Raw genomic sequence first — 23,499 nt, 5'->3', positions numbered from 1 at the left:
AAACAAGCATGTTATTAAATAAGGCTGTAATCAAGGTATCTCAAAAAGCTGCTAATATGGGCCCAGAGAGATAGCACAGCGGTGTTTGCCTTGCAAGCAGCCGATCCAGGACCTAAGGTGGTTGGTTCGAGTCCGGTGTCCCATATGGTCCCCCGTGCCCTGCCAGGAGCTATTTCTGAGCAGACAGCCAGGAGTAACACCTGAGCACTGCCGGGTGTGGCCCAAAAACCAAAAACCAAAAAAAAAAAAAAAAAAAAGCTGCTAATACAACAACTCATCTGAAACAGTAGAAATAGGGCCAGAGAAATCAAGTTATAGTGCATATATGACTAGTATGAACAAGGCTGTGAGTTCAGTCCCTAACATGTCATGGTTCCCCCCAGGCTTGTAGATGTGGCCCTGATGGTCCCCTGAGTACTATTGGTCCTTGTCCTTGCTGGACAAGTTCTAGCAGAAATGTGGCCAGTACCCTGCATTGCTAGGTGTGCCCCCAATCAAAAAGTGTATTATTCTTTTTTTTTTTTTTTTAGTTTTGGGGGATCACACCCAGTAGTGCCAGGGTTTACTTCTATCTCTGTGGTCAGAATGGCCATATGTAGTGCTAAAAATCAAACCAGGATAGTCCAAATGCAAGACAATCATCTTAATCCTAATACCTTAATCTCTGCCCTCATTTTTATGCTAATTTAAAATATCACAAAGCCTCTAAGGACTGTCCATTTTTCCTTTAAATTAACTCATCCTTGAGGCCGGAGAGATAACATGGAGGGTAAGGCATTTGCCTGGCATGCAGAAGGTCAGTGGTTCGAAATCCGGCATCCCATGTGGTCCCCAGTGCCTGCTAGGGGCGATTTCTGAGCATAGAGCCAGGAATAAGCCCTGAGCGCTGCGCTGTCAGGTGTGACCCAAAACAAAACAAAAACAAAAAAAAAAAAAAAGGAAAAAGAAAAAATTAACTCATCCTCCAACCCCATATGGGCTTTGGTCCAAGGCCTGTATCTTCTCTCACAACTCTTCCATAACCCAACCTCCAGCCTCCCTCCAATGCTGTTTAGCTTCATCATTAACTTCAACAAGGTCTTCTTAAAACCCCACTCTTACATGATGGGTACCCCAGTCACCCCTCAATCACTGTTGAGATAACATCCACCTTTGATGTAGTCCAGCCACTTACACTCCATAGTCCAGGGACAGCCTGCTCACCTTGCACCTTACCAACTTAACCCCTGGCTGCTCAACACCCTCATTGGGGGCTCAGCTTCTGTTTCCAAACCTTTTTTTGCACCAATAGTTTCTAGATAACTGCTGTTTGGAATTTTTTCTCCACTTAAGCCCAAACAACAATTATTATCTTATTGATCTTGCAGCTTTCCAACTCAGTGTGGCTACAGTGACCTAAGGTAGACCCCCACATCAAAGGCAAATTAAAACTTAAAAGACATAGATGCAGGTCCTTAGAGATCAGTTGTGCTGTTGTAACAAGGTTGGAAGACCGTTTCAGGCAGCAAGTAGAGCGCTCACGAACAATAGAGGGGTCAACCCTGAAAGGGAGAAACAAGGTGTCTGGGCAGACAGCTGGTTGTCATGCCAGAAGAGTCTGTAGTATTAGAAATGAGGCTGGGAAAACCAGTGGGCAAGATGACACCAATCCTTAGCATTTCTCTGCAGCATCTGGGATTTAAGGCAGCTTAGCTTTCCCATTGCCCATCTGAGGACATTTATGAGCAGGATGTGTCTTCATTTGTGCCCAGTTCTGTTGATGATAAAATATGTAATAATATGGTAATACGGCCCTAACCCAGATGGAATGCTTAAGCAAGAAAGCTTTTCGAACTGAGTTCCCTGCAGGTGTTACACGTATTATTGTGTTTTCCCTTGGATCCAGCTAGATTCATGCCACTGGGGGGCTTGGTCCCCTTCATGATCCCCCCTTAATTGCTTTGTTTCTTTATTGCATCTGTTTATTTTAGAAAAATTTTTTTTTAAACAGCTGTGTGTTTCCTGTCCCTTTGTCTGCTGATCACGGTGCATTTCCTCACTCTTGGTGGTTAAACAGTTCAGATGTCTGTGTGTGGCGTCCAGTGCTTCAGAGAACATTTATTACAGCACCTGTGGCTTCTGGCTAGTCATCTCAATCAGTTCACACACAGCCCAAAGCTATTTTATCCTGTGGCTTTTTCCATGCCATGAGAAATGAATCCTGAGGTTTCCCATCTGGATCATCCAGGAAATTCATCCTAGGATATTTGCCCACGTCCATTGGCATTTTCCAGCAGGAATCTCAGGTGTCTTCATTGACACACACGCAGGATCCCTCAGGCCTCTGTTGGCTGATCAACTGCTTTGTTTTCAGTTTGAGTTGGAAGGGAAAGGTGCCAAAAGGCCAGATGACAGAGTTAACAACTGCAAGGGTGCAGCTCCTCTCTTGTCCCAAAGATTTTACCCAAAGATTTTAGCACACACATCCTGTGTACATCATTTAGGGTATCCATCATGCTTGATAAGCAAGTTCCAACAAAAACAAAAGAGAGATTTTCTTTTTTTCTCTTTTGGACAGTGGTTCCTGTTTCATAGAGCATTTCAACAATCTGTGACTTAATGTGTTTGAGAAGTTGGAGAAGTCACTGTTGAAACCTGCTGCTACTGCGACTTTTCCTCCCAACTAGTGTTTGATTTAGCTGTGTAAACAAATGACTGGGTTCTAAAAGTCTTCAACACAGCTGCCTGTACTGGAGAGAACTCCAGCCTCTTCCACTGGGGCCAGCTGGGTTTCCTGGCAAGGAACAGAAACAACCCATGGAGATCTCAAAGGCTGGTATGAACTTCACTTGGTGGTGGCAGGACTGCTCTCTAGTGCTCCAATGAGGGTTCACTCAGAGGTAAAGAGAACCCCCTCTGGCTTTTTGACTTTCATCAGATAAAATAGTGATGTTCAAGGCTGTTTTGAACTATAGTTGCAAACATTTGCTCATAATCTGCCTCTTGATCTATAGACAGTCCTATTTCATACCTCCCATCACCTCCAGCTCAGTGGTCAAGAGTTACTCCAGGCAGTGTCCAGATCCTGGGCTCCTACATGCAAAGGATGTGTTCTAGCTCTCTCTTCCTGCCCTTTTCTTCTTCATTCTTTCCTAACATCCATAATCACACATGTTCTCTCTATGTAAAACAAAATAGCTGTTCTAGAGGACTCCAAACTCAGCCATATAAAGCCAACAACGATTGGTTGGTTTGAGGCCATATCCAGCATTTTTTAGAATTGCTCCTGGCATGGCCCCTGGAGATCACTCCTGGATTTGCATGGGAGACCATGCTATATGTTGTGATCAAACCCTGGTGATGAAAATATGCGCTCCAGCCTTTTGAGTTCTTTCTCTAGTCTGATAACCTTCTGTGTTTTACCTTAAAAACTAATGTAACAAAGTCAGTAACCTTGGCTAAGTTCTCTTTGCTTTCCATACCCATATGTATGCCTATGAGTGTATATATTTATACACAGACACCACAAGTGTCACCCTTAGACTTCTGATTCATGTCCAAAGCAACAATCCATGTTGGCTCTGTGTTGCCCTCAGGAAGACACGGTGAGGATCACATTCTGGACTCATCCCTGAGGCCTTTCCTTTGGGAAGAGTTTTCTATTTAACCTAATGGTCAATAAGCAAATGATAACCTCAGTGAGATCTGATCCCATGCTCACACCCCACTGAGCAAGGTGGAACCTGGGGCTTGGGCTTGTGTCTACAGCATTATTCCAAGCAGAAATGTGGTTGGATTGTGTTCCCCAGACATAATACTTAAAGAAAATCGCTGCCTTCCTCCTGGATAAACAGTTGTTCTGAATACAAGGTAGTCTGGAAGGAACTTAAAAACTTAACTAACTCTCTGACTTTGCAGATATTTTGCAAAAACAATAATGAAATGACATTGACCAAATCATTACTTGTGAGAGTTTTGGTTTTCCTTGATTAAAGCTAGTGGCCTTCAGAAAAAGTTCACTGAGCCTCCTAGGGAGAGAGCTTGGCATGGTCATCAAATGGACCTCTATGGTGGTTTTCAGGAATAAAGGGATTATCAGAAGGGATTATCAGAAGCAAAGCCCATGGGCCAGTTTGGTACAGAGAGTATTCAATAAGCACCAGCTTCTCCCTTCTCACACACACCCTGAGCTGGGATCTTCTACACAAGACATGTGTTCTACCTAGCACATATTTAATTTGTTTTGGTCACATCTAGCATTATTCAGGTTTACTCCTGGTTCTTTACTCAGGGATCGCTCTTGGTAAGGCTTGGGGACTCTATGTGGTGCCAGAAATCTTAACTGGGATGACAATGTGCAAGGCAAGTGCTTTACCCCATGTATTATCTCTCCAGCCTGGTATTAGCTTGTATTTTTACCTGCAGGTACTGGCCTGTCTTTGTCAAGCCTTGGAATCCTTGGGGTATACCTATTGGGTAGGATGGATCTCAGTAGAAAAACCTACCAGAGTGAGAAGAAAGCAGAGTGGGGCTGTTTTTCAGGCCTGTTTGTCTCTTAAACACTCCAAGATAGAGGTGTTAAACCAACTTTGAAAATGGGCCAGAGGTTTCAGGGTAGACACACGTGTTTGAGAACCATTAAAGTTTTGTTTTTCCAGAGATATCAGGGCACAGATCTCAGAGAGGCAGCAGGAAACCTGACTGAATCAGCTGCCTGATAAAACAGTCAGAATGGAGCGCGCGTCATTGCAGGCCTCAACAATGTCACCTACAGCACCAACCCCTTATTCCAGCAAGAGTTTCCCTTGAAGACATGAAAGGAGAGTTCAAAGAGAATAGCTTGGAAAATGACATTATTGAAATTTATTTTTTTTACTGGCTATTTTGCTCCGGTGCAAATTATATACTCAGTGACATCCTAGCAAAATTTAGTTTTTGCTCATTTCTTCTGCTTTATTACCTTTATTATTTCTCCAACTTTCTTACTATTTATTGATATGTCAAAATACATAGTAATAAGGCTATAGTTCTTTCAGCATGTGAAACTTAGACATTTAAATAAACTCAATACAAGAAATATTTACTGGGTCCCTTTCTGGAGAAAATAAATGACCATTTCAGAAACCACAATGACCAAGACATGGCCCCTGTTACATTCAGAAACTGTCTTCAGACATTACATCCATACTGACTGATGATCACATATGACTATTTTAGTTTAAATAGTATAAAACTTTTATTTCCTTAGTTGTAACACTTAGTTAGTAAGTGTGTGTGGTTACTGGCCATCATATTGGATGGGATGAATATAGAATGTTTCCATTGCTGCCAAATGTTAGGTTGACATTACAGCTCTAGTAGATGGAGCACAGGACTTCTTGTTCAGGAATTCTGTTGTCCCTTCTCTGTGGTTAGAGTGTGGCTTACACTTAGAACAGCTATTCCCTTCAGGACTGACACTTGAGGACATGGATTTAAGTTCTGTTTCTGACATTGGACAAGGCCTTGCATGTGGCTGATCTGGGATCTATCCCCCATATCCCATATGATCCCCCCCCAAGCCTGCCAGGAGTGATTTCTTTATTTTTTTTTTCAATTCCCCCCCCCCTTTTTTTGCCATGAGTGCATGAGTCAGGAGTAAAGTCTGAGCATTGCCGGGTGTGATCCTAACCTCCCCCCACCCCCCCCAAATACCGAAGTTCTATATAAGCAATTCTAAACTAACCAGTTCATAAATTAGAATTAGTTTCTTACTCGGTGTAAGAAAACAATTTTTCTTACAATTCTTTCTCCCTAAAAAAAGTAAGTCCTTTCTTCTTTCTCCTCTCTCCCTTTTTACCTCTTCCTTCCTTCCTTCCTTCCTTCCTTCCTTCCTTTCTTCCTCTTTCCTTTTCTTTCTTCCCTACTTTTTTCTCCTTCCTTTCCTCCTTCTTCCCTTCTTCATTCCTTTCCTTTTTTCCTTTTCTTTCTTTCTTTCTTTCTTTCTTTCTTTCTTTCTATCTTTCTATCTTCCTTTCTTTCTCTCTTTCTTTCTTTCTTTCTTTCTTTCTTTCTTTCTTTCTTTTTCTTTCTTTCTTTCTTTTTCTTTCTTTCTTTCTTTCTTTTTCTTTCTTTCTCTCTTTCTTCTTTCTTTCTTTCTTTTTTCTTTCTTCTTTCTTTCTTTCTTTCTTTCTTTCTTTCTTTCTTTCTTTCTTTCTTTCTTTCTTTCTTTCTTTCTTTCTTTCTTTCTTTCTTTCTTTCTTCTTCCTTCCTTTTCTTTCTTTCTTCTTTCATTCTTCTTTCTTTCTTTTTGCTTCCTTCCTTTTCTTTCTCTTCTTTCTTTCTTTCTTTCTTTCTTTCTTTCTTTCTTTCTTTCTTTCTTTCTTTCTTTCTTTCTATTTCTTTCTTTCTCTCTCTTTCTTTCTTCCTTCCTTCCTTCCTTCCTTCCTTCCTTCCTTCCTTTCTTTCTTTCTTTCTTCTTCCTTCCTTTTTTTTCTTTCTCTTTCTTTCTTTCTTCTTTCATTCTTCTTTCTTTTTGCTTCCTTCCTTTTCTTTCTCTTCTTTCTTTCTTTCTTTCTTCCCTACCTTTCTTTCTCTCTTTTTTCCTTCCTTCCTTCCTTCCTTCCTTCCTTCCTTCCTTCCTTCCTTCCTTCCTTCCTTCCTTCCTTCCTTCCTTTCTTTCTTTCTTTCTTTCTTTCTTTCTTTCTTTCTTTCTTTCTTTCTTTCTTTCTTTCTTTCTTTCTTTCTTTCTTTCTTTCTTTCTTCTTTCCTCTTCCTTCCAATTTATTTTGATGCCTACTTGGCTAAGAAGTAGTCCTTTGTCCTTTGTCAGTCTTTGGTCCCCATTAGTGGTGCTATTGAGTTAAATACTTGACAATTACTGGGAGTCAGACCACTAGTCTCCTACTATGGTGAAAGTTTCCACGTTAAATCTTCCTCACATATACACACTAAAAGATTCTAAAATAACAAAACCTACGTTATTTATGTACAGGGAAAAAAAGAAAATTTACTGATGATCTTTGGTGGCATGAGGTAATTGAATCCTACATATCATTTAAGGACTGATCAGTATTAGGATGGGCAGTGCCTGATGCAATAGAATAGTTGATGAAAATGTGTTTTCATTCCCTTAACTATGTGTGACTTTCAGGGTGCTTTCTCTTAAAGTAATGATCTCTACTGAGTGCCATGTAAGCCTTGGCCTGTAGATCCTCTCCAGTGCCTGTGTTCTTCTTTCTTGTATCAGCTGGAAGGAAAATAGTTTTGTTTTGTTTTTCCCCCCTTTTATATAGAAGACTAAAAATGTTATAGGGGACCCACTCCTAGTATCTGGGAGACAATTCAGTTCAGAAGGCCCAGCAGGGTTGAGCAGTGAGAAGCTTTGGTGCCTGGCTTGGGTTTTCCAGCTCCCCTTACAATCTTGGTTCTCTGGCCAGTTCTTTACTATCTGCCCACTAATCATTGCTTCTTTATTTCTCCCACAAATAGCTCCCATGAATTGGAATTTGATACCTGCTCTACAACTTCCAAAAATTCTTTGGCCTCTCTGTACTTCACCTTCCACAAATATTAAATGAGTATGACTTAAAGTAGCCATTCTCCTCCTTGAAAAGAGTAGCAGGAAAGTAGCTCAGAGCGTTGGAGCTTGATGCTCCAGACCCTGACTTTGATACAGTTTCCCCAGAGCACAGTTGGTCATGAGTGTCACTTCACTACCTGACCAAATACTAAAAGGTAAATCATATACCAGCAGGCCAAGTATCACCAGAAGTAATCCCAGGGCCCCTGAGCATCTCTGGGGAGGCCCTGCAGAAAAAGAGCATTGGTATACCTGGAGAACTTGGTAGCTTGTTCTGTTACTCCTGAGACAACAGTACAAATTTAGGCCTGAAGTTGGAAATTGGGGAGAGACTCATGAGTGATATTCATATACCCCACTCCTTTCTTGCTGTATAACCCAGTAGGTCGCTTACATCCTGCTTCCTCTTTTTTGGGGGAGGGGGGAGTTTGGAGCACATCCAGTAATGCTCAGGGGCTACTCCTGGCTATGCGCTCAGAAATTGCTCCTGGCTTGGGGGACCATATGGGATGCCGGGGGACCATATGGGATGCCGGGGGATCAAACCGAAGTCCATCTTAGGCTAGGCTAGTGCGGGCAAGGCAGACATTTTTTTTTTCTTTTTTTTTTTTTGGTTTTTGGGCCACACTCGGCGGTGCTCAGGGGTTACTCTTGCTGTCTACTCAGAAATAGCTCCTGGCAGGCACGGGAGACCATATGGGACACCGGGATTCGAACCAATCACCTTAGGTCCTGGATCGGCTGATTGCAAGGCAAACACGGCTGTGTTATCTCTCTGGGCCCTGCAAGGCAGACATCTTACGACTTGTGCCACCGCTCTGGCCCCATCTTGCGTCCTCTTGAGTGAAATAAGAGTTCCAGGTATTTTCACAGGCTAAGTGGGGTTGTGCCACTCCATTCAGTCTGAGCCCATGGACCCTCCTCCTACTACTCACTTGATATTCTTTTCTATCCCTCCGACAATGATCTCTCAAGACTTACCTGATTTCCAATTACACCCCTGCTAAAAGTCCTACTAAAAGTCCCTGCTAAAAGCAGACTCCTGATGAGTTTTTCAGGCTTTGCCTGACAGAGTCCTGTCTTGGGCATAGAAGACACTGTTGGTTTGGAGGTTATCCAATGAGGCCAGCAAGGCTGATCACCATCCTTGTGTCTATCTGTTACTGCTCACCTCTGTTGATTCCCTTGATTCTCTGTATACTGGAAGGGCCTGTGGCACATTGGACGAAAGTACTGATGCCTAGATCCTGCCTTTGAGAATTTGGTTTCATTGTTTGGAGAGGGGTCTACATGCAGGTCTTTTTTTTTTGCTTTTTAATTTGTTTTTATTTGGGGACCAACCTAAATGTGCTCAGGGCTTACTCCTTGCTAAGAGATTATCCCAGGAATCAGTTCGGGTGGGACTTGAGCGACCATGTAGGGTGCTAGAGATTGATACTGAGTCAGCCATCTACAATGCAAATGCCCTATCTGCTGTTTTATCTCTCCAGTCTTTTGAAACCCCTATGTGGTCTTCAAGCACAGCCATGGATGGGAACAACTGATCTATTCTTTTTATTTATTTTGGCAGATTGGGGGAACTTTTGGGCTGCATCTATTGATGCTCAGGGGTTACTCCTGGCTCTTCACTCAGTAGTGTTCAGGGGACTATATGGGGTGCCAGGGATTGAACCTGGGTTGACTACATGCAAGGAAATTGCCTTACTTGTCCAACTTCATTCTTAAGGTCTCCAGATACCCTATATGGCTGAGTTGATCTTTCTCTAATTACCTCTTTTCAACTACTTCCAAATCACCCTCTTCTTACTCAGGAGTAGCCCCTCCAGGCACCTCCCCCCGACTCCTACAGATAGATATAGCTACATCTCTCCATAGGTCTCAACGATAATTCTGAGCTTGCTTTGATCAGAACCTGGCCATTCTGCACTCACCTGGTTGATATACTCAGCCCTCTCCCTAACAAGGTCTTGAGATTCTTTCAGGAAAAGTCTATTTTTTCTTCTTGTATCCCTGGAGTCCAGCAGGCTCTGTCACATTGCAGGATCTCAGTATTTGCCGAACAAATTAATCAAGACCAGGCCATCTGATCTCTTGTGAGTTCGATTCTAAGAAAGAAACAGTGACACAATAACCCTAGTGTATCATAGGAGCGAGAGGTTAAGGGAAGACCAGATCTGTATGCAATAGAATGCTTTAATAAATGAATGGAATGTACCACTCCTAATACTAGAATTGAAAGGATCTTCATTTTGCTTCCTTGTAGGTAGTGATTTTCCCCACTTCTAATGGAATGGAGGAGACTAAGGAAATTCATTCTTTGCCCTCCTTACTTGTCACAAGATGATTGCAATTGGAAACGATCCTCTTTCAAAACCATTTGGCTCTCTTATTTTCTTTCTTCCTCTTCCTCTCCTTTTTCTCAGCTGGCCATCTTTGTGTGTTTGCCGAGGCAGAAGGGTCGCCCTTAGGACTGGCTCTCTCTTGAAAACGCTTTTATCGGTAGGCTTTCTGATCTTCAAAGCAGCTTGTATCCATTGTGACCCTACTCCCCTGACTCCCCATGCAGCAAAGGGGGGCTGTGAGTACTTCTGTCATTTTGACAGCTCTCATATTTGGACAGCCGGAGAGTGCGGGCAAGTCAGCATTTCAGTGTCCCCCTTCACCCTCAAACCTAGACACATTGATAACTTGACACCAAAGCCTGGAGGGAATCAAACAGTGAGTTTATAGGTTTCTTGTATCTGACCCATCCCCTGGGGCAGCAGCCCCGCTTCTTTGCCTTGGTCCTTTTCTTGTCCATTGAGTCTTTGCAGTAGGGGTTCCTCCCTCAACCTCTGTGATTGTTTGCAGTGCTTGATCCTGGATAAATTTGAAAGCTACGATGATGAAATTCAGCTCACACAGAGAGCCCTATCTCTGCTGGAGGAAAACAGGCTCTGGGCAGGAGTGGTATTCCCTGACATGTATCCCTGGACCAGCTCCGTACCTCCTCATGTGAAGTACAAGATACGGATGGACATAGACATGGTGGAGAAAACCAATAAGATCAAAGACAGGTGATGTTTCATGCAATTCCAGAAGAGGCTGGGTATCCCCAGGAGTCTATGAAGCAAGGAGGGGTAGGCTCTGGTCTCAGGTCAGTCTTTTCCTCTGGAAGTAGGAGAAGGTATTGAAGCACATCACTATCAAAAAACCAAGCAAGTCATAGATCTTTGAGTTGGTGGGGACCAGGAGAGCTCAGCTATCTAGTTTTTACCCCTCAACACAGCATTTGCGATTGGTTTTGTGCATTCTGGAGATAGAAACCTTTAGGCATTAAGTTTTCTAAAGCTAGAGGTTTTTCCAGAATCATGTGGAGGGCCCAATCATGTGGAGGGACTGCAACTATATGTCTATAAAATCAAATTCTGGAAGAGGAAATAAGCTCTTTTGTAGAATTCAAAGTAATTTCCTGGAATGAAAACAAGGATGAGCTATGCCGTGGTTATTATTCATAAGTGAGAGATCAATGGTGAATGAGAAAATATGATCCTTTGGAAAAGCTTAGGGGAAAAAAAAGCTCAAGGGTAGGGGATTCCAAGTTCCATGATGCTGGTGAAGACAAACTTCTGTTTACAACCTTCTTCCTCTGGTCTCTTCCTAGGTTCTGGGACTCGGGTCCCAGAGCAGATCCAGTGGAAGACTTCCGATACATCTGGGGAGGATTTGCCTACCTGCAGGACATGATTGAACAAGGAATCACAAGGAGTCAGGCACAGGCTGAGGTTCCTATTGGCATCTATCTACAGCAGATGCCTTACCCCTGCTTTGTGGACGACTCGTGAGTCAAGTTCTGAGGTTCCCTGTTCCTCTCTGTGATGAGTTCATAAGGTCTCTGGGCAGGATACCTCCCCGCAACCCCAGGCTCCAGTATCTTTGGAAAAAGGCCTGGGGATGGGGCCAGATGTGAAGGTGGGGATAGAGCTCTGAGAGCAGGACCTGTTTTTGATAGGCTCCAGGCAGCACCAGAGACCCTACAGAAAGGCGTTTTTGTTGTGTGTAGGAAAGGGCAGGTAAAAATTAAAGCAAGGGAAGTGAGGTTGGGGGAGGGAGAAAGGCTTTTAAAATTCCCACTACGTCTAGTGTTTGGTATGTGGAAGGGTTCTGGTCAGAGTGTTTGCCAACGATTGCCAAATCAGCAAATTAGGACTCTGCATGGCAAGTAGAATGGGTTCCTAGGAGCCTTGGAACAATGCAGCTCCTTCTCTAATTAACATTCCATGATAAGCACTAGTGAAAAGGTAGAAGAATGTGTTGGATGATTTGGACCCTTCCTCCTCCTGGCTCTTCCCCCCTACACACACTGTATCCCATCCCCAGCCCTGTACATGTGTTAGTGAGTAGCAGGTGAAACAAGTAGCCCCCAATGTTTTGAATTTGTCTAGGAAATTGGATGGAGGAAGAATGGGCTGGGACAGGGCCCTTTTACTGTGGTGGTTTGGGGCAAATATACGTGACCAGGATAGACAGACTTGACTACAGGTTAAACAATTCAATAACTAGAGAAAAATCACACCAGGGAGATTTACCACGATGCCTGTGTGTGTGGGTCTGAGGGCACGGGTTGAGGCCAAGAGAAACAGATCAAAGAAAGAAAAAGTGGAATTTCTGCCTAATAAGATAATAAAATAAAGACAAGCCTGAGTACAAGAAACCCCTCTCCAATCCCTGCTCCAATTGCCTATCTCCTCAGCCCAAGAGAAGATGAAAGTTGACAGTGGAAATCAGTCTATAGGTTAGACTCTAGGTTCATGTGGAGAATAGAGCCAGGAGCAAAGGTCCAGTGCCACTTTTCTGAGTACATGAGAGTGGCAGGCAGGAAAAGGGAATTCCTGGAAGAGGCAGCGGGGGGGGGGGGGGGGGGGGGGGGGGGGGGAGAGGGGTTCAGCCATTCAGTGTAGGAGCGCCCTCTGGTGGCTGGTTTTAGAAGTGCAATATTCCAGGACTTCAAAGTTTTCTAGGGCCATCTTGAATGAAACCCACCCAAGCTGGAAGATGGTCCTTGCTATGAAAATATCCACCAGAAATGAAAAGAAAAATAACAAAAAGAAAAATAAAAAACTTATCAGTTTATCTCAGTGTTCATTCTCCTCCATTTTTATTGCAGTATAGTAACAAAATACTGCTAATGATAATTTTATGAATACTTTGTTCCAATACCCCACCCCCAGAATACCAGCTTCCCTTTACCAATGTCCCAAGGACCCCTTTTATCCCACCCTTAACCCCATCCTGGGTAGCTTCAATTCTCTATATCAGCTCTTCAGTTCTGTTGTCTCTGGCCCTTTGTTTATCCCTTACTGTGTTTCTTTCTATCTCAATATGAAAAAGAGCATTCTTTATCTGTCCCTCTTCTTTTGACTGTCTTAACTCAGCATAACTATTTCTTATTATCACTCAGCATAATACTTGAAATTTACACCACACAACAACAAATTTCATGAATCTAACTTTTCTTATAGCTGAATCGCATTTCATTATGTATATGTATCCCAATTTCTTTATTTAGTCATCTATTCTCACCCAGCAGTTTTTAACAGATAATAATCCCATTGATGACTTACTAACACATTAAGCACAAGAAAGTTACATGTATAGTTTACAATAAAGTCATTCCAGAATACCAGATCCACTGTACGTAGTGGAGTCATTATCCATGGGTCTACTCTATCTGTGTATGACTGAAAGAATCATGGCTATTCTAGGGCACACAATGCTATACTAGTTAAACTCCTTGTTCCAATTACTGATCTCATCACTACAAGTTCCCATTGTGGACCACCTTCTCGATGTCATTATCAGTTAGCATGAAGCTAACTATTCCATTCATCATCAACATCATCAAGTCTATAGCATTTTCCTAGGAAACCTAACAGAGAAAGTGTATAATCATCACACAGATTTAATAATATTTATATTTGCCCATTTTATACATAGAACACTCACTTGGGCCAACTGGAAAACTACTAACTTGCTCTAAAAAAAAGTAATCCTGGAGGTAAGGTACTTACCTTGCAAAGATGTGGTCAACTTGGGTTCCATTCCTGGCATCACATATGGTCCTCCAAGCCTCACCAAGAGTGATCTCTGAGTATGGAGCCAATAGTAAACCCTGAGTGCCATGGGGTGTGCCTCTCAAAAAAAGAAAAAAGAAAAGAAAGGAAGGGAGAGAAGAAAAAAGAGAAAGAGAAAGAAGGAAGGAAGGAAGGAAGGAAGGAAGGAAGGAAGGAAGGAAGGAAGGAAGGAAAAAAAGAAAGAGAGAAAGAAAGGTAGGGAAGAAAGAAAGAAAGAAAGAAGGAAAGAAAGAAAGAAAGAAATAAAGAAAGAAAGAAAGAAAGAAAGAAAGAAAGAAAGAAAGAAAGAAAGAAAGAAAGAGAAGAAAGAAAGAAAGAAAGAAAGAAAGAGAAGAAAGAAAGAAAGAAAGAAGAAAGAAAGAAAGAAAGAAAGAAAGAAAGAAAGAAAGAAAGAAAGAAAGAAAGAAAGAAAGAAAGAAAGAAAGAAAGAAAGAAAGAAAGAAAGAAAGAAAGAAAGAAAGAAAGAAAGAAAGAAAGACAAAGAAGAAAGAGATAAATCCTTTAGGGCTAATATGTCAGGTCACTGAATGCCCAGTGGGGATTTTTTTGCTTTGTTTTCCATTTTTAATTTATTCTCAACATATACTTACTCCACCTCCCAGATACAGACCATTCTGTATTTATGTTTCTCTCCTCTTGCTTCAGTTTTATGATCATCCTGAACCGCTGTTTCCCTATCTTCATGATGCTGGCTTGGATCTACTCTGTCTCCATGACTGTAAAAAGTATTGTCTTAGAGAAGGAGTTAAGACTAAAGGAGACCTTGAAACATCAGGGGGTTTCCAATGCAGTGATTTGGTGTACCTGGTTTCTGGACAGCTTCTCCATTATGTCAATGAGCATCTTCCTCTTGTCTATATTGATCATGGTAAGCCAGATAAATAAGACCCAGAAAATCTCATACCTCTTTATTCCTCTCACCCTCTCTGTTAGGGTGAATGAATGAATGAATAAATGAATGAATATGAATGAATATTAGTAACTTGGCCACCATGGATAGCATGGCAGATAGCTATCCAGCCAAGTAAGTAAAAGTGAATGGCACCATATCAGAGTCTCCCAAAGAACCTTGAAATCTTTCCCCTTTCCATTCCCTGCCCAGAAAGCTTACATAAATTATCCAGTATCATTTCATGGGCCAGTATATATGTTGCAAAGAGTTCCGTCTTTCCAAACACAGAGAGATGAAATAAAAATGTATTCTAGGGCCGGAGAGATAGCATGGAGGTAGGGCATTTGCCTTGCATGCAGAAGGATGGTGGTTCGAATCCTGTCATCCCATATGGTCCCTCGAGCCTGCCAGAAGCGATTTCTGAGCGTAGAACCAGGAGTAACCCCTGAGTGCTGCCGGGTGTGACCCAAAAACAAAATTTAAAAAGAATGTATTCTACTTAGATTATGATTTCAACCATGAGCTAGGGCAGAGATACAAGAGCCTTTTTAGTAAATTAGGAAAGAGAGAGACTTAACTAATAATGAACATCACAATCAAGCCACTCATGGCTTCATAGGAGAACATTCTACTGTCTGCAGAATCTTTAAGACTTTTCTGTTTTATTCAATTTATTTATTTATTTGGATTTCAATTACACCTGACTGTGCTCAGGGCTTACTCTTGGCTCTGTACTCAGAGATACTTCTGGGGGGCTCAAGGGACTGTATATGCTGCTGAGGACCAAATCTAGGTCTTCTATGTGGAAGACAAACACCTTATCTACTGTATTATCACTCTAGCTTGACTTTTATGTTTCTCTCTCTCTCTCTCCCTCCCTCTCTCTCTCTCTCTCTCTCTCTCTCTCTCTCTCTCTCTCTCTCTTTCTCTCTCTCTTTTGGAGGGTTGGTTTACAACTGGTCAGTGCCCAGGGCTTAGGAGCTTACTCCTGGCTCTGCACTAAAGGATCACTCCTCCATGAGCCAGAGCTCATGGAATAAGCCTTGTCCCTGATCTCTCTGTTTTATTGCTCCAGTTCCTGATCCCTCTGTTTTAAAGGATAGAATTTAGAGTCTGTCCTTTCTCAGTGATAAGGAGCTTTTATCATTATGGGCAGCATAAATCAACTTACTCTTTGCAAACTTGCCTCTCCCTCACAAGCTAAACTTGAAAATAAAACTTTATTTCGCAATGCACTGCTTTCCTTCCATTTTACTTCCTCCACAGTGAATGATCTTTTACACATGTTGAATAATAAAGATTTAAATGTAGATATTTTCTTTTTTTTTCTTTCTCTACGCAGAGATGGGTGGGAGGGAGGGAAGAGAGGAAGGAAAGGAGGGAGAGAGAAAGAAAGGGAGGGAGGGAAAGAAAGAAGGAAGGAAGGGAAGAAAAAAGAGGGAAAGGGAGGAAAGAAGGGAAGAAGGAAGGGAGGAAAGAAGGGAGGGAGGGACAAGAAAGGAAGGGAAGGCGGAGGGAAGGAAGGAAGGAAGCAAGCAAGCGTAGATATTTTAAAAAATATTTTCAGTGGCGTTTGGTAACCTTTCTTTTAGATTTTTGGGTTCATAATGTAGCTTCCTTCAACTTGTTCTGCCTCTTGCCCATCAGATTTGTCTTTCTGCACCTGACAATAAGTGTGATGAGCCACAGACTCTGGCTCAGGTCATCTTATTTCAGGTTTGTTTTGGGGCCACATCTGGCAGTGCTCAGGGCTTATGCCTGTCTCTACATTTAGGGAGCACTCCTGGCAGGACTTGGGTACAACATAGGGTGCCTGGATTGAACCTGAGCCACATGCAAGGCAAGCACTCTACCTATTGTACAATTGCTCCTGCCCTCATCTTGTTTTGAACCATACACTCCTGATTCCAGAGCATTCCATCTTACTTCCTATGCAGCCAGCCAGGACCTTTCCTGTTAATACCAACCCAGTCCCTTCTTTTTTGCAGAACTGTCTTAAAGGGATTTATTTTTTTTAGGGTAGCACTGAAGTTCAATGAGTTGTGATGTTACTCAAACCTTGTATTAAGGCAAAATCAGCATAGACAGAGAGATCTTTCTGCACATCACCCCCACTCTGACGTGACTTGAAGTGTGCAAAGTGACCCAGAGGTTTACAAGTCAGGAAAACTGAGCCATGGTCTTCCTCTAGTATCCTTTGTTCCTTTCCATTTTTAGCCAGTGCCTACTACTCTTCACCATCAAGATATTTTTTCCCTCGAATTAGAGTAAAAATGTTTAAGCATTTACTTTTTGTGAAAAATATAAACATACACGATATCTTGCCATGGTCATGAGACTTTGCTCAACTTTGCTCACTTGTTGCTGATATGTGATATTGAGATCTGTTCTCCTAAGAATGGGCAATAGGACTTCAAAGCTTTTAGGACAATGAAGCAAAGAATGTTAACCAAGGGTTACTTATACAAAGCAGTTTCTCCTTGTGGGAACCAGGACATTGTTCCAGGGATGACGGAAATAGAGTTTTACACACCAAAATAAGATTTTCTTTTGAATGACTCCCATCTTTCCCTTGTCCTTCCTCCCACTTCAACTAGGCAGGAAAGAAGCTGAAAGCTGGGACAATGGGAAGGTTCCCATTGTTGGTCAAGCTCTTAGAAGTGAAAAAAAAGAAAAAAGAGAAAAAGTGATTAATAAAGTCAGGGCCAGTAAAATAATTGGGTGAACCAAGTAACTTTCATCTCGGCTTTAAATCAAGGATAAATTATACACTGTAGAAGTTGATAGGATTTTGTTTGAGCTGGAAATGAGATTGGTTTTATTCTTTTGAGAACAGTAGCAACCACCTTAACATTGCTCCATTAGAAGCCAGAGAGATAGCATGGAGGTAAGGAGTTTAACCTTTCATGCAGGAGGTCATTGGTTCGAATCCCGGCGCCCCATATGGTCCCCCGTGCCTGCCAGAAGCAATTTCTGAGCCTGGAGCCAGGAATAACCCCTGAGCACTGCCGGGTGTGGCCCAAAAACCACAAAAAAAATTGCTCCATTCATGGCTGTGACTTATTGAGTTGTACGTGTAGAGGAAGCATTTCAAAGCAATGTAGAGAGCTTTAGACATGAAATGAGGAACTCTTATTGTTCATTTTATCATTTTCTGTTTTTTTGTTTGTTTGGTTTTGGGTCACACCCGAAAGCGCTCAGGGGTTACTCCTGGCTCTATGCTCAGAAATCGCTCCTGGAAGGCTCAGGGGACCATATGGGAGGCTGGGATTCGAACCACCAACCTTCTACATGAAAGGCAAATGCCTTACCTCCATGCTATCTCTCCGGCCCCTTATTGTTCATTTTTTTTTTTTTTAAATGAGAAGGATTTTATTTTATTTTATTTATTTTTTGGTTTTTGGGTCACACCCGGCATTGCTCAGGGGTTACTCCTGGCTGTCCGCTCAGAAATAGCTCCTGGCAGGCACGGGGGACCATATGGGACACCGGGATTCGAACCAACCACCTTTGGTCCTGGATCAGCCGTTTGCAAGGCAAATGCCGCTGTGCTATCTCTCCGGGCCCCCTTATTGTTCATTTTTAACTTTCTTTTCAATTGTCTTGGTGTTTGGTTCCAGTTAAGCAAGGATCCTCCATACTGCTTTGCCTTTGTTTTATTCTCTTCCCAATCTGCTCTATAAGTGCCCTCCAGACATTAATGTGTGCAAGAAGGATAATGGTGGCAATAGCAGAGAAGTGGCCCATTTTTTGCCGAAGACAGATAGTGGTTTCTTTCTCCTGAAAACCAAATATTTTAGAGCATCATCAACAATTAGTCAGTTAAGAGGTTAGCCTGTTTATACCTTTCTGTTCCTGAGAAAGAACAGGACAATATATGTTTTGAAGTTATGAAAAGGATTGAATTCTTCTTAGGATGCCTATAGCAAAGAGATCTAAAGACTAATAAATTTAAGCTGCAGTTTACCTGTAGTATAATTGGGAGGCATTTCATGCGTTGAAGATATTCAGTGTCAAGAATAATAGCACCGTGTCTTAGAGTACCTGTCTTGTAAGCCTGCAGTCATAAATTATAACTCATGTCCCACACATGCCATGAATGATCTTTGCAGTTCCACTGTCTATGATCTCCAGTGTTCCATGCAGTTTCCAGCAGTACCATAGCCAAGCGTGTGTAAATTTCACACAAAAAAGGGGTGCAGCCCCCAGGGGGTGAGCATCATGGTCAGAAAGTGCCACCTGGGGCTGGAGAGATAGCACAGTGGTGTTTGCCTTGCAAGCAACCGATTCAGGACCTAAGGTGGTTGGTTCAAATCCTGGCATCCCATATGGTCCTCCCTGAGCACCGCTGGGTGTGACCCAAAATCCAAAAAAAAAAAAAAAAAGAAAAGAAAAGAAAAGAAAAGAAAAGAAAAGAAAAGAAAAGAAAAGAAAGAAAGTGGCACCTCTGACACACATGTGTGTGAGCACAACAGAACAACAGAAACCCTGGCAATCCCCTTTAACATGGCTTGTGTGCCTGAGCTAAGAGTGAATGAGCCCTAGAGAACTCCATGTTCCAGACATTGCAGCTACAGAAGTGCAAACCAAAGTGAACCTTGCCTGGGGCTGAGTGTGCAAGTGCCACGAGCAACATGCTAGCAATGTGTACATAACCAGGAACACATGGAGTCTAACCCCTGATCATCACAGCCAGGTGTGTCAACAACAAAAGGAAGGGGAAAAGAGGATGATAATAACACAAAAGAAAAGCTATAAAAATAAAATAAAACGAAGTATTCTGGTCCTATATCTGTAAGTCAAAGTGAACCAATCTTGAAGTAAGGTGAGAGATACTGAAAGTCGTGCATGGCCCCCAACCACAATTCCAGAACTATATCTGTTGATATTTGTGAATAGGAAAAATAATCCAGTGACTGATCTTTTCACTTATGTGAGTAGTGAATATCAAAATAGATGCTGAAGTGATGAGTTTGTATCCCTGGCTTCAGGCAGGAGTCTATAAATCTTCCTCCATCCTGTCTACTCAGCTTATGGGGAGTGTCTGATACTCCCAGACATATCTCTGCAGTTCTTACTCTCTTGTTTCAGGCTTATTCCTCTGCTCCACCAAGGGATGATTTCCATCTTACATAATAGTGACTCACAGCCCCAGTGATAGGTTCTGTTCAGGGAAATGATATGCAAAGGAATAGAGAAAATCACAGACTTAACCATGGAAAAAGGATACCAACAGGAGGCTAGTGGGATCCATCCTCCAGGGCAGATTCTTCTGAGAGCCACATAATAACAGCACAAAGTCATCTTCTAAGAGAGAAGGGACTCTAGGAAGACAGTGGGAAAGACTGACAAGTTTTCCTCTTTGGTTTTTAGCATGGGCGAATTCTACACTATAGCAATCCACTCATCCTCTTCCTGTTCCTGTTGGCTTTCTCCATCGCGACCATCATGCAGTGCTTCCTGCTCAGCACCTTCTTCTCCAAGGCCAGTTTGGCTGCAGCCTGCAGTGGCCTCATCTACTTGACCCTCTACCTGCCACATATTCTCTGCTTCGCCTGGCAAGACCGCATGACCTTTGACCTGAAGATGGCTATGGTGAGTGCTCAGGGCTTATCCCAGCACATGATCCTATATCTCTGAAGATCTGTAACATTCTCTAAGGACTGGCCTTTTGACTCAAAGAGCCTTGAGGGGGGAAGATAGAGGGACAAAGTGGGCATTCTAACAGTTCTACCGCATCTAACCCATAGATCAATCTAACCTGGACGTGAAAACACTTCAGCTCCTGGGTCTCTTTGTGGATATACAGAAAAATAGTCAGGTTCATTTCACTGTACTTCATTGAAATTCAGAAAGAAAGGATATTTCTCACCTTGCTCTTTACCAAAAGGTGTTTTAGGGGATGTAGCTTAGCATGTGTGAGGCCCTGGGTTCCAATCCTTGGCACAACTAAAGAAAAAAGGGGGAAATTTTTCATGTTTTTATAAATTAAAAGTTTACTTTTTTTTCTGTGTGTGGTTTTTGGGTCACACCCAGCAGTGCTCAGGGGATACTCCTGGCTCCATGCTCAGAAATTGCTCCTGGCAGGCACGAGGGGCCATATGGGACGCCGGGATTTGAACTGATGACCTTCTGCATGAAAGGCAAATGCCTTACCTCCATTCTATCTCTCTGGCCCCAAGTTTACTTTTTCTTACCAACAATACGTGAATTGGAACATCTGTACACATCTCTATCAGGCTACACCAGAGCATGCAAAAAGGGATATAAAACCAAGCCTGTCCTGAAAAAAACAGCTGGTCACTGAGAGATCTCTTAGTTTAGATTCCCAAAATAACAGCACTGCCTTCTTCAACTGTTTTCCAAAGAATCATGTACATCAGCTTCTTGAGGTCTGACTGTTCCCAGACCTGAGAAAATGTGTATGGAGTAGGGGAGTGGGGAAGAAACAATCTTGAATAGCTGTTTTCAGTCCAACAGAATTGCCTGGTCTTCAGTGTGCAGATGCAAGGGTGGAGAAAAAGGCAGGCCCTGACTCTTGGAAAGATCAAACTCTCATGATTCAAACTTATCTATCTGGCTTCAAATTCAGGGCAGCTGCCATTTAGTTAGTTCTCATGTTAAATAGAAAATTAATTGCTACCATGTAGAGCACATAGTTTTCTAAACTAATCCCAATTGGCCAGCAGGAAGAAATCCTCAGGTTATCAGCCTGTAGACAGAGCCAGGCAGCCAGGAACACCAGGCAGATGGCTCGTATTTGCAGGCCACAGCCTACTGCCTGGTGTGGGACTTGGCCAGGAAACTACGATTTGGACATCTCTGTGCATCAGGGCTGGACTGAAATTTATTAAATCACTTTTGTGAACACACAGCTAAGGACTTTCTTCCTTCTGCAGAGACTTTGGAAGCACAACCCAGGCTTGCAAACCACAGTGAGGATCTCTAAACTGCAATAATGGGACTAGCCCAGTCTTTGCTATACTATACTTCCCATCCATCAGGGAATCCTGGGGTTAGAGGGCAGGGATTATCTCACCCTTACGACTTCCTCTGCACCAAAGAACTGAAGAGACTGTACATTCTTTGATGAGAGATTGGAGAAAGTGAGTGTAATTTGTAGAAGTCAAGGGCCTTAAAGATCACAGTGTCATCCGTCCCCTGTCTTGGGTGCCCTAATCTGCTCTGGAACAACTGAGAATGTACACTTCTAACGGAAAGTATATCAAGTGACCAAATAGATGCCAACAATTGAACTCGGGGCTTCCCATGTATCTCCTCTGTCTGAATTTAGTTCCTTTCTTCTATTAAAGCTTCTGTCTTGGGCCCGGAGAGATAGCACAGCGGTGTTTGCCTTGCAAACAGCCGATCCAGGACCAAAGGTGATTGGTTCGAATCCTGGTGTCCCACATGGTCCCCCGTGCCTGTCAGGAGCTATTTCTGAGCAGACAGCCAGGAGTAACCCCTGAGCACCGCTGGGTGTGACCCAAAAACCAAAAAAAAAAAAAAAAAAAAAAAAAGCTTCTGTCTCTGTTCTATTAAGAACTTTGGGAAGACATTTATGACCTCTCCCTGGATCTGTCTTACCTACCCCCTTAAATTTAGTATGGGGGGGGTTGGAGAGATAGCATGGAGGTAAGGCATTTGCCTTGCATGTGGAAGGACGGTGGTTAAAATCCCAGCATCCCATATGGTCTCCGAGCCTGCCAGAGCAATTTCTGAGCATAGAGCCAGGAGTAACCCCTGAGTGCTGCCGGGTGTGACCCAAAAAAACAGAAAAACAAAAAACAAAAAAAAAATCTCGTCTGGGTTCTCTCGTGTTGTTTCCTTCCCTGTCTATGGGTTCTGGGGCTACAGGATTGGGTCACTCTACTCATTGTCAACTTCATCTGTTCCCTACAGAGCCTGTTGTCTCCAGTAGCATTTGGATTTGGCACTCAGTACCTGGTTCGTTTTGAGGAGCAAGGTCTGGGTCTGCAGTGGGACAATATTGGAACCAGTCCCATGGAAGGGGATGGATTTAATTTTCTCTTGTGCATGAAGATGCTGCTGCTTGATGCTATACTGTATGGCCTGCTTGCCTGGTACCTCGACCAGGTGTTTCCAGGTATAAGACTTCCCCCAGGGGAAGGTAATGGGCCCCTTAGAGTTCTGGGCCCTGTTCTCATCACTTCTCAGATATTTCCATGTGACCTGTCAGACCAACATTGGACATTTCAATCCAGGATCATTGAACACAGGCGTGTAGAAAGCAGGTACAGAACCCTGCAACTTGACAGCCCAGCCTCCTCCCATCATCCTCCTTATTGCCTATTGGCTCCACACAAGATGTTAGAGATTCTTCCAGAATCTCATTCTGATGTTAAGTGCTCTATACAGTGGGTTCCTCAGGTGGCTTTTCTTCTTGCTCAGAGTAAAATCTAGTATCCCAACCCAGGCCTCTGAGGTGCTACACTCCAGATCCATGGTCTTTCTCATCTCCTGTCCTTCTTTCTGCCCTATGTGTCTGAATCCAGCCATGCTCTTCTTGACTAATTTCTCTGCAGTCACTGATCACACTGCTGCCTCAGGAGCTCAGCCCCTTTCTGGAGCATGTTTATACGTACATACATACATACATGCACATGTACACATCCATACATGGATATATATGCACATGCAAATTCACACATGCATAGACACAGGAACACAGGCATTCTCTTTCACATATGTGTGTATATATATATATATGTATATATATATATATATACATACATATACCTGCAGGCTTGTTTCTTTATTTCATTTGGGTCTCTGTTCAGCTATAACCTTTTGTCATCTTCCCAGAATGGGAAACTTTATCCCTTGCCAAATCCTTTTATTTCAATGCTTCTGTCCCCTTATTCTAGCCTGTTTCAAATGGCATCATCAAATGCCACTGGAATGATGCATTCTTATGTGTTTTTTAAATTAAC

The 23,499-nt window shown here is 42.7% G+C and overlaps 1 protein-coding gene across 1 annotated transcript in view; it reads left to right on the top strand.

The window, feature by feature from the left end:
- Positions 1–23,499, top strand: part of ABCA4 (ATP binding cassette subfamily A member 4) — a 168,818-nt gene that overhangs the window by 72,259 nt on the left and 73,060 nt on the right. Inside the window, 5 exon segments of the mRNA XM_049772565.1 lie at positions 10,391–10,596; positions 11,184–11,360; positions 14,299–14,521; positions 19,919–20,140; positions 22,448–22,652. Of these exon segments, the coding sequence (XP_049628522.1) occupies positions 10,391–10,596; positions 11,184–11,360; positions 14,299–14,521; positions 19,919–20,140; positions 22,448–22,652 (1,033 nt within the window).

This window comes from Suncus etruscus, chromosome 4 (genome assembly GCF_024139225.1).
Source record: "Suncus etruscus isolate mSunEtr1 chromosome 4, mSunEtr1.pri.cur, whole genome shotgun sequence".
Taxonomy (NCBI): Eukaryota; Metazoa; Chordata; class Mammalia; order Eulipotyphla; family Soricidae; genus Suncus; species Suncus etruscus.
The sequence above is the reverse complement of the archived record's forward strand: the minus strand, read 5'-3'. Positions and strand labels throughout refer to the sequence as shown.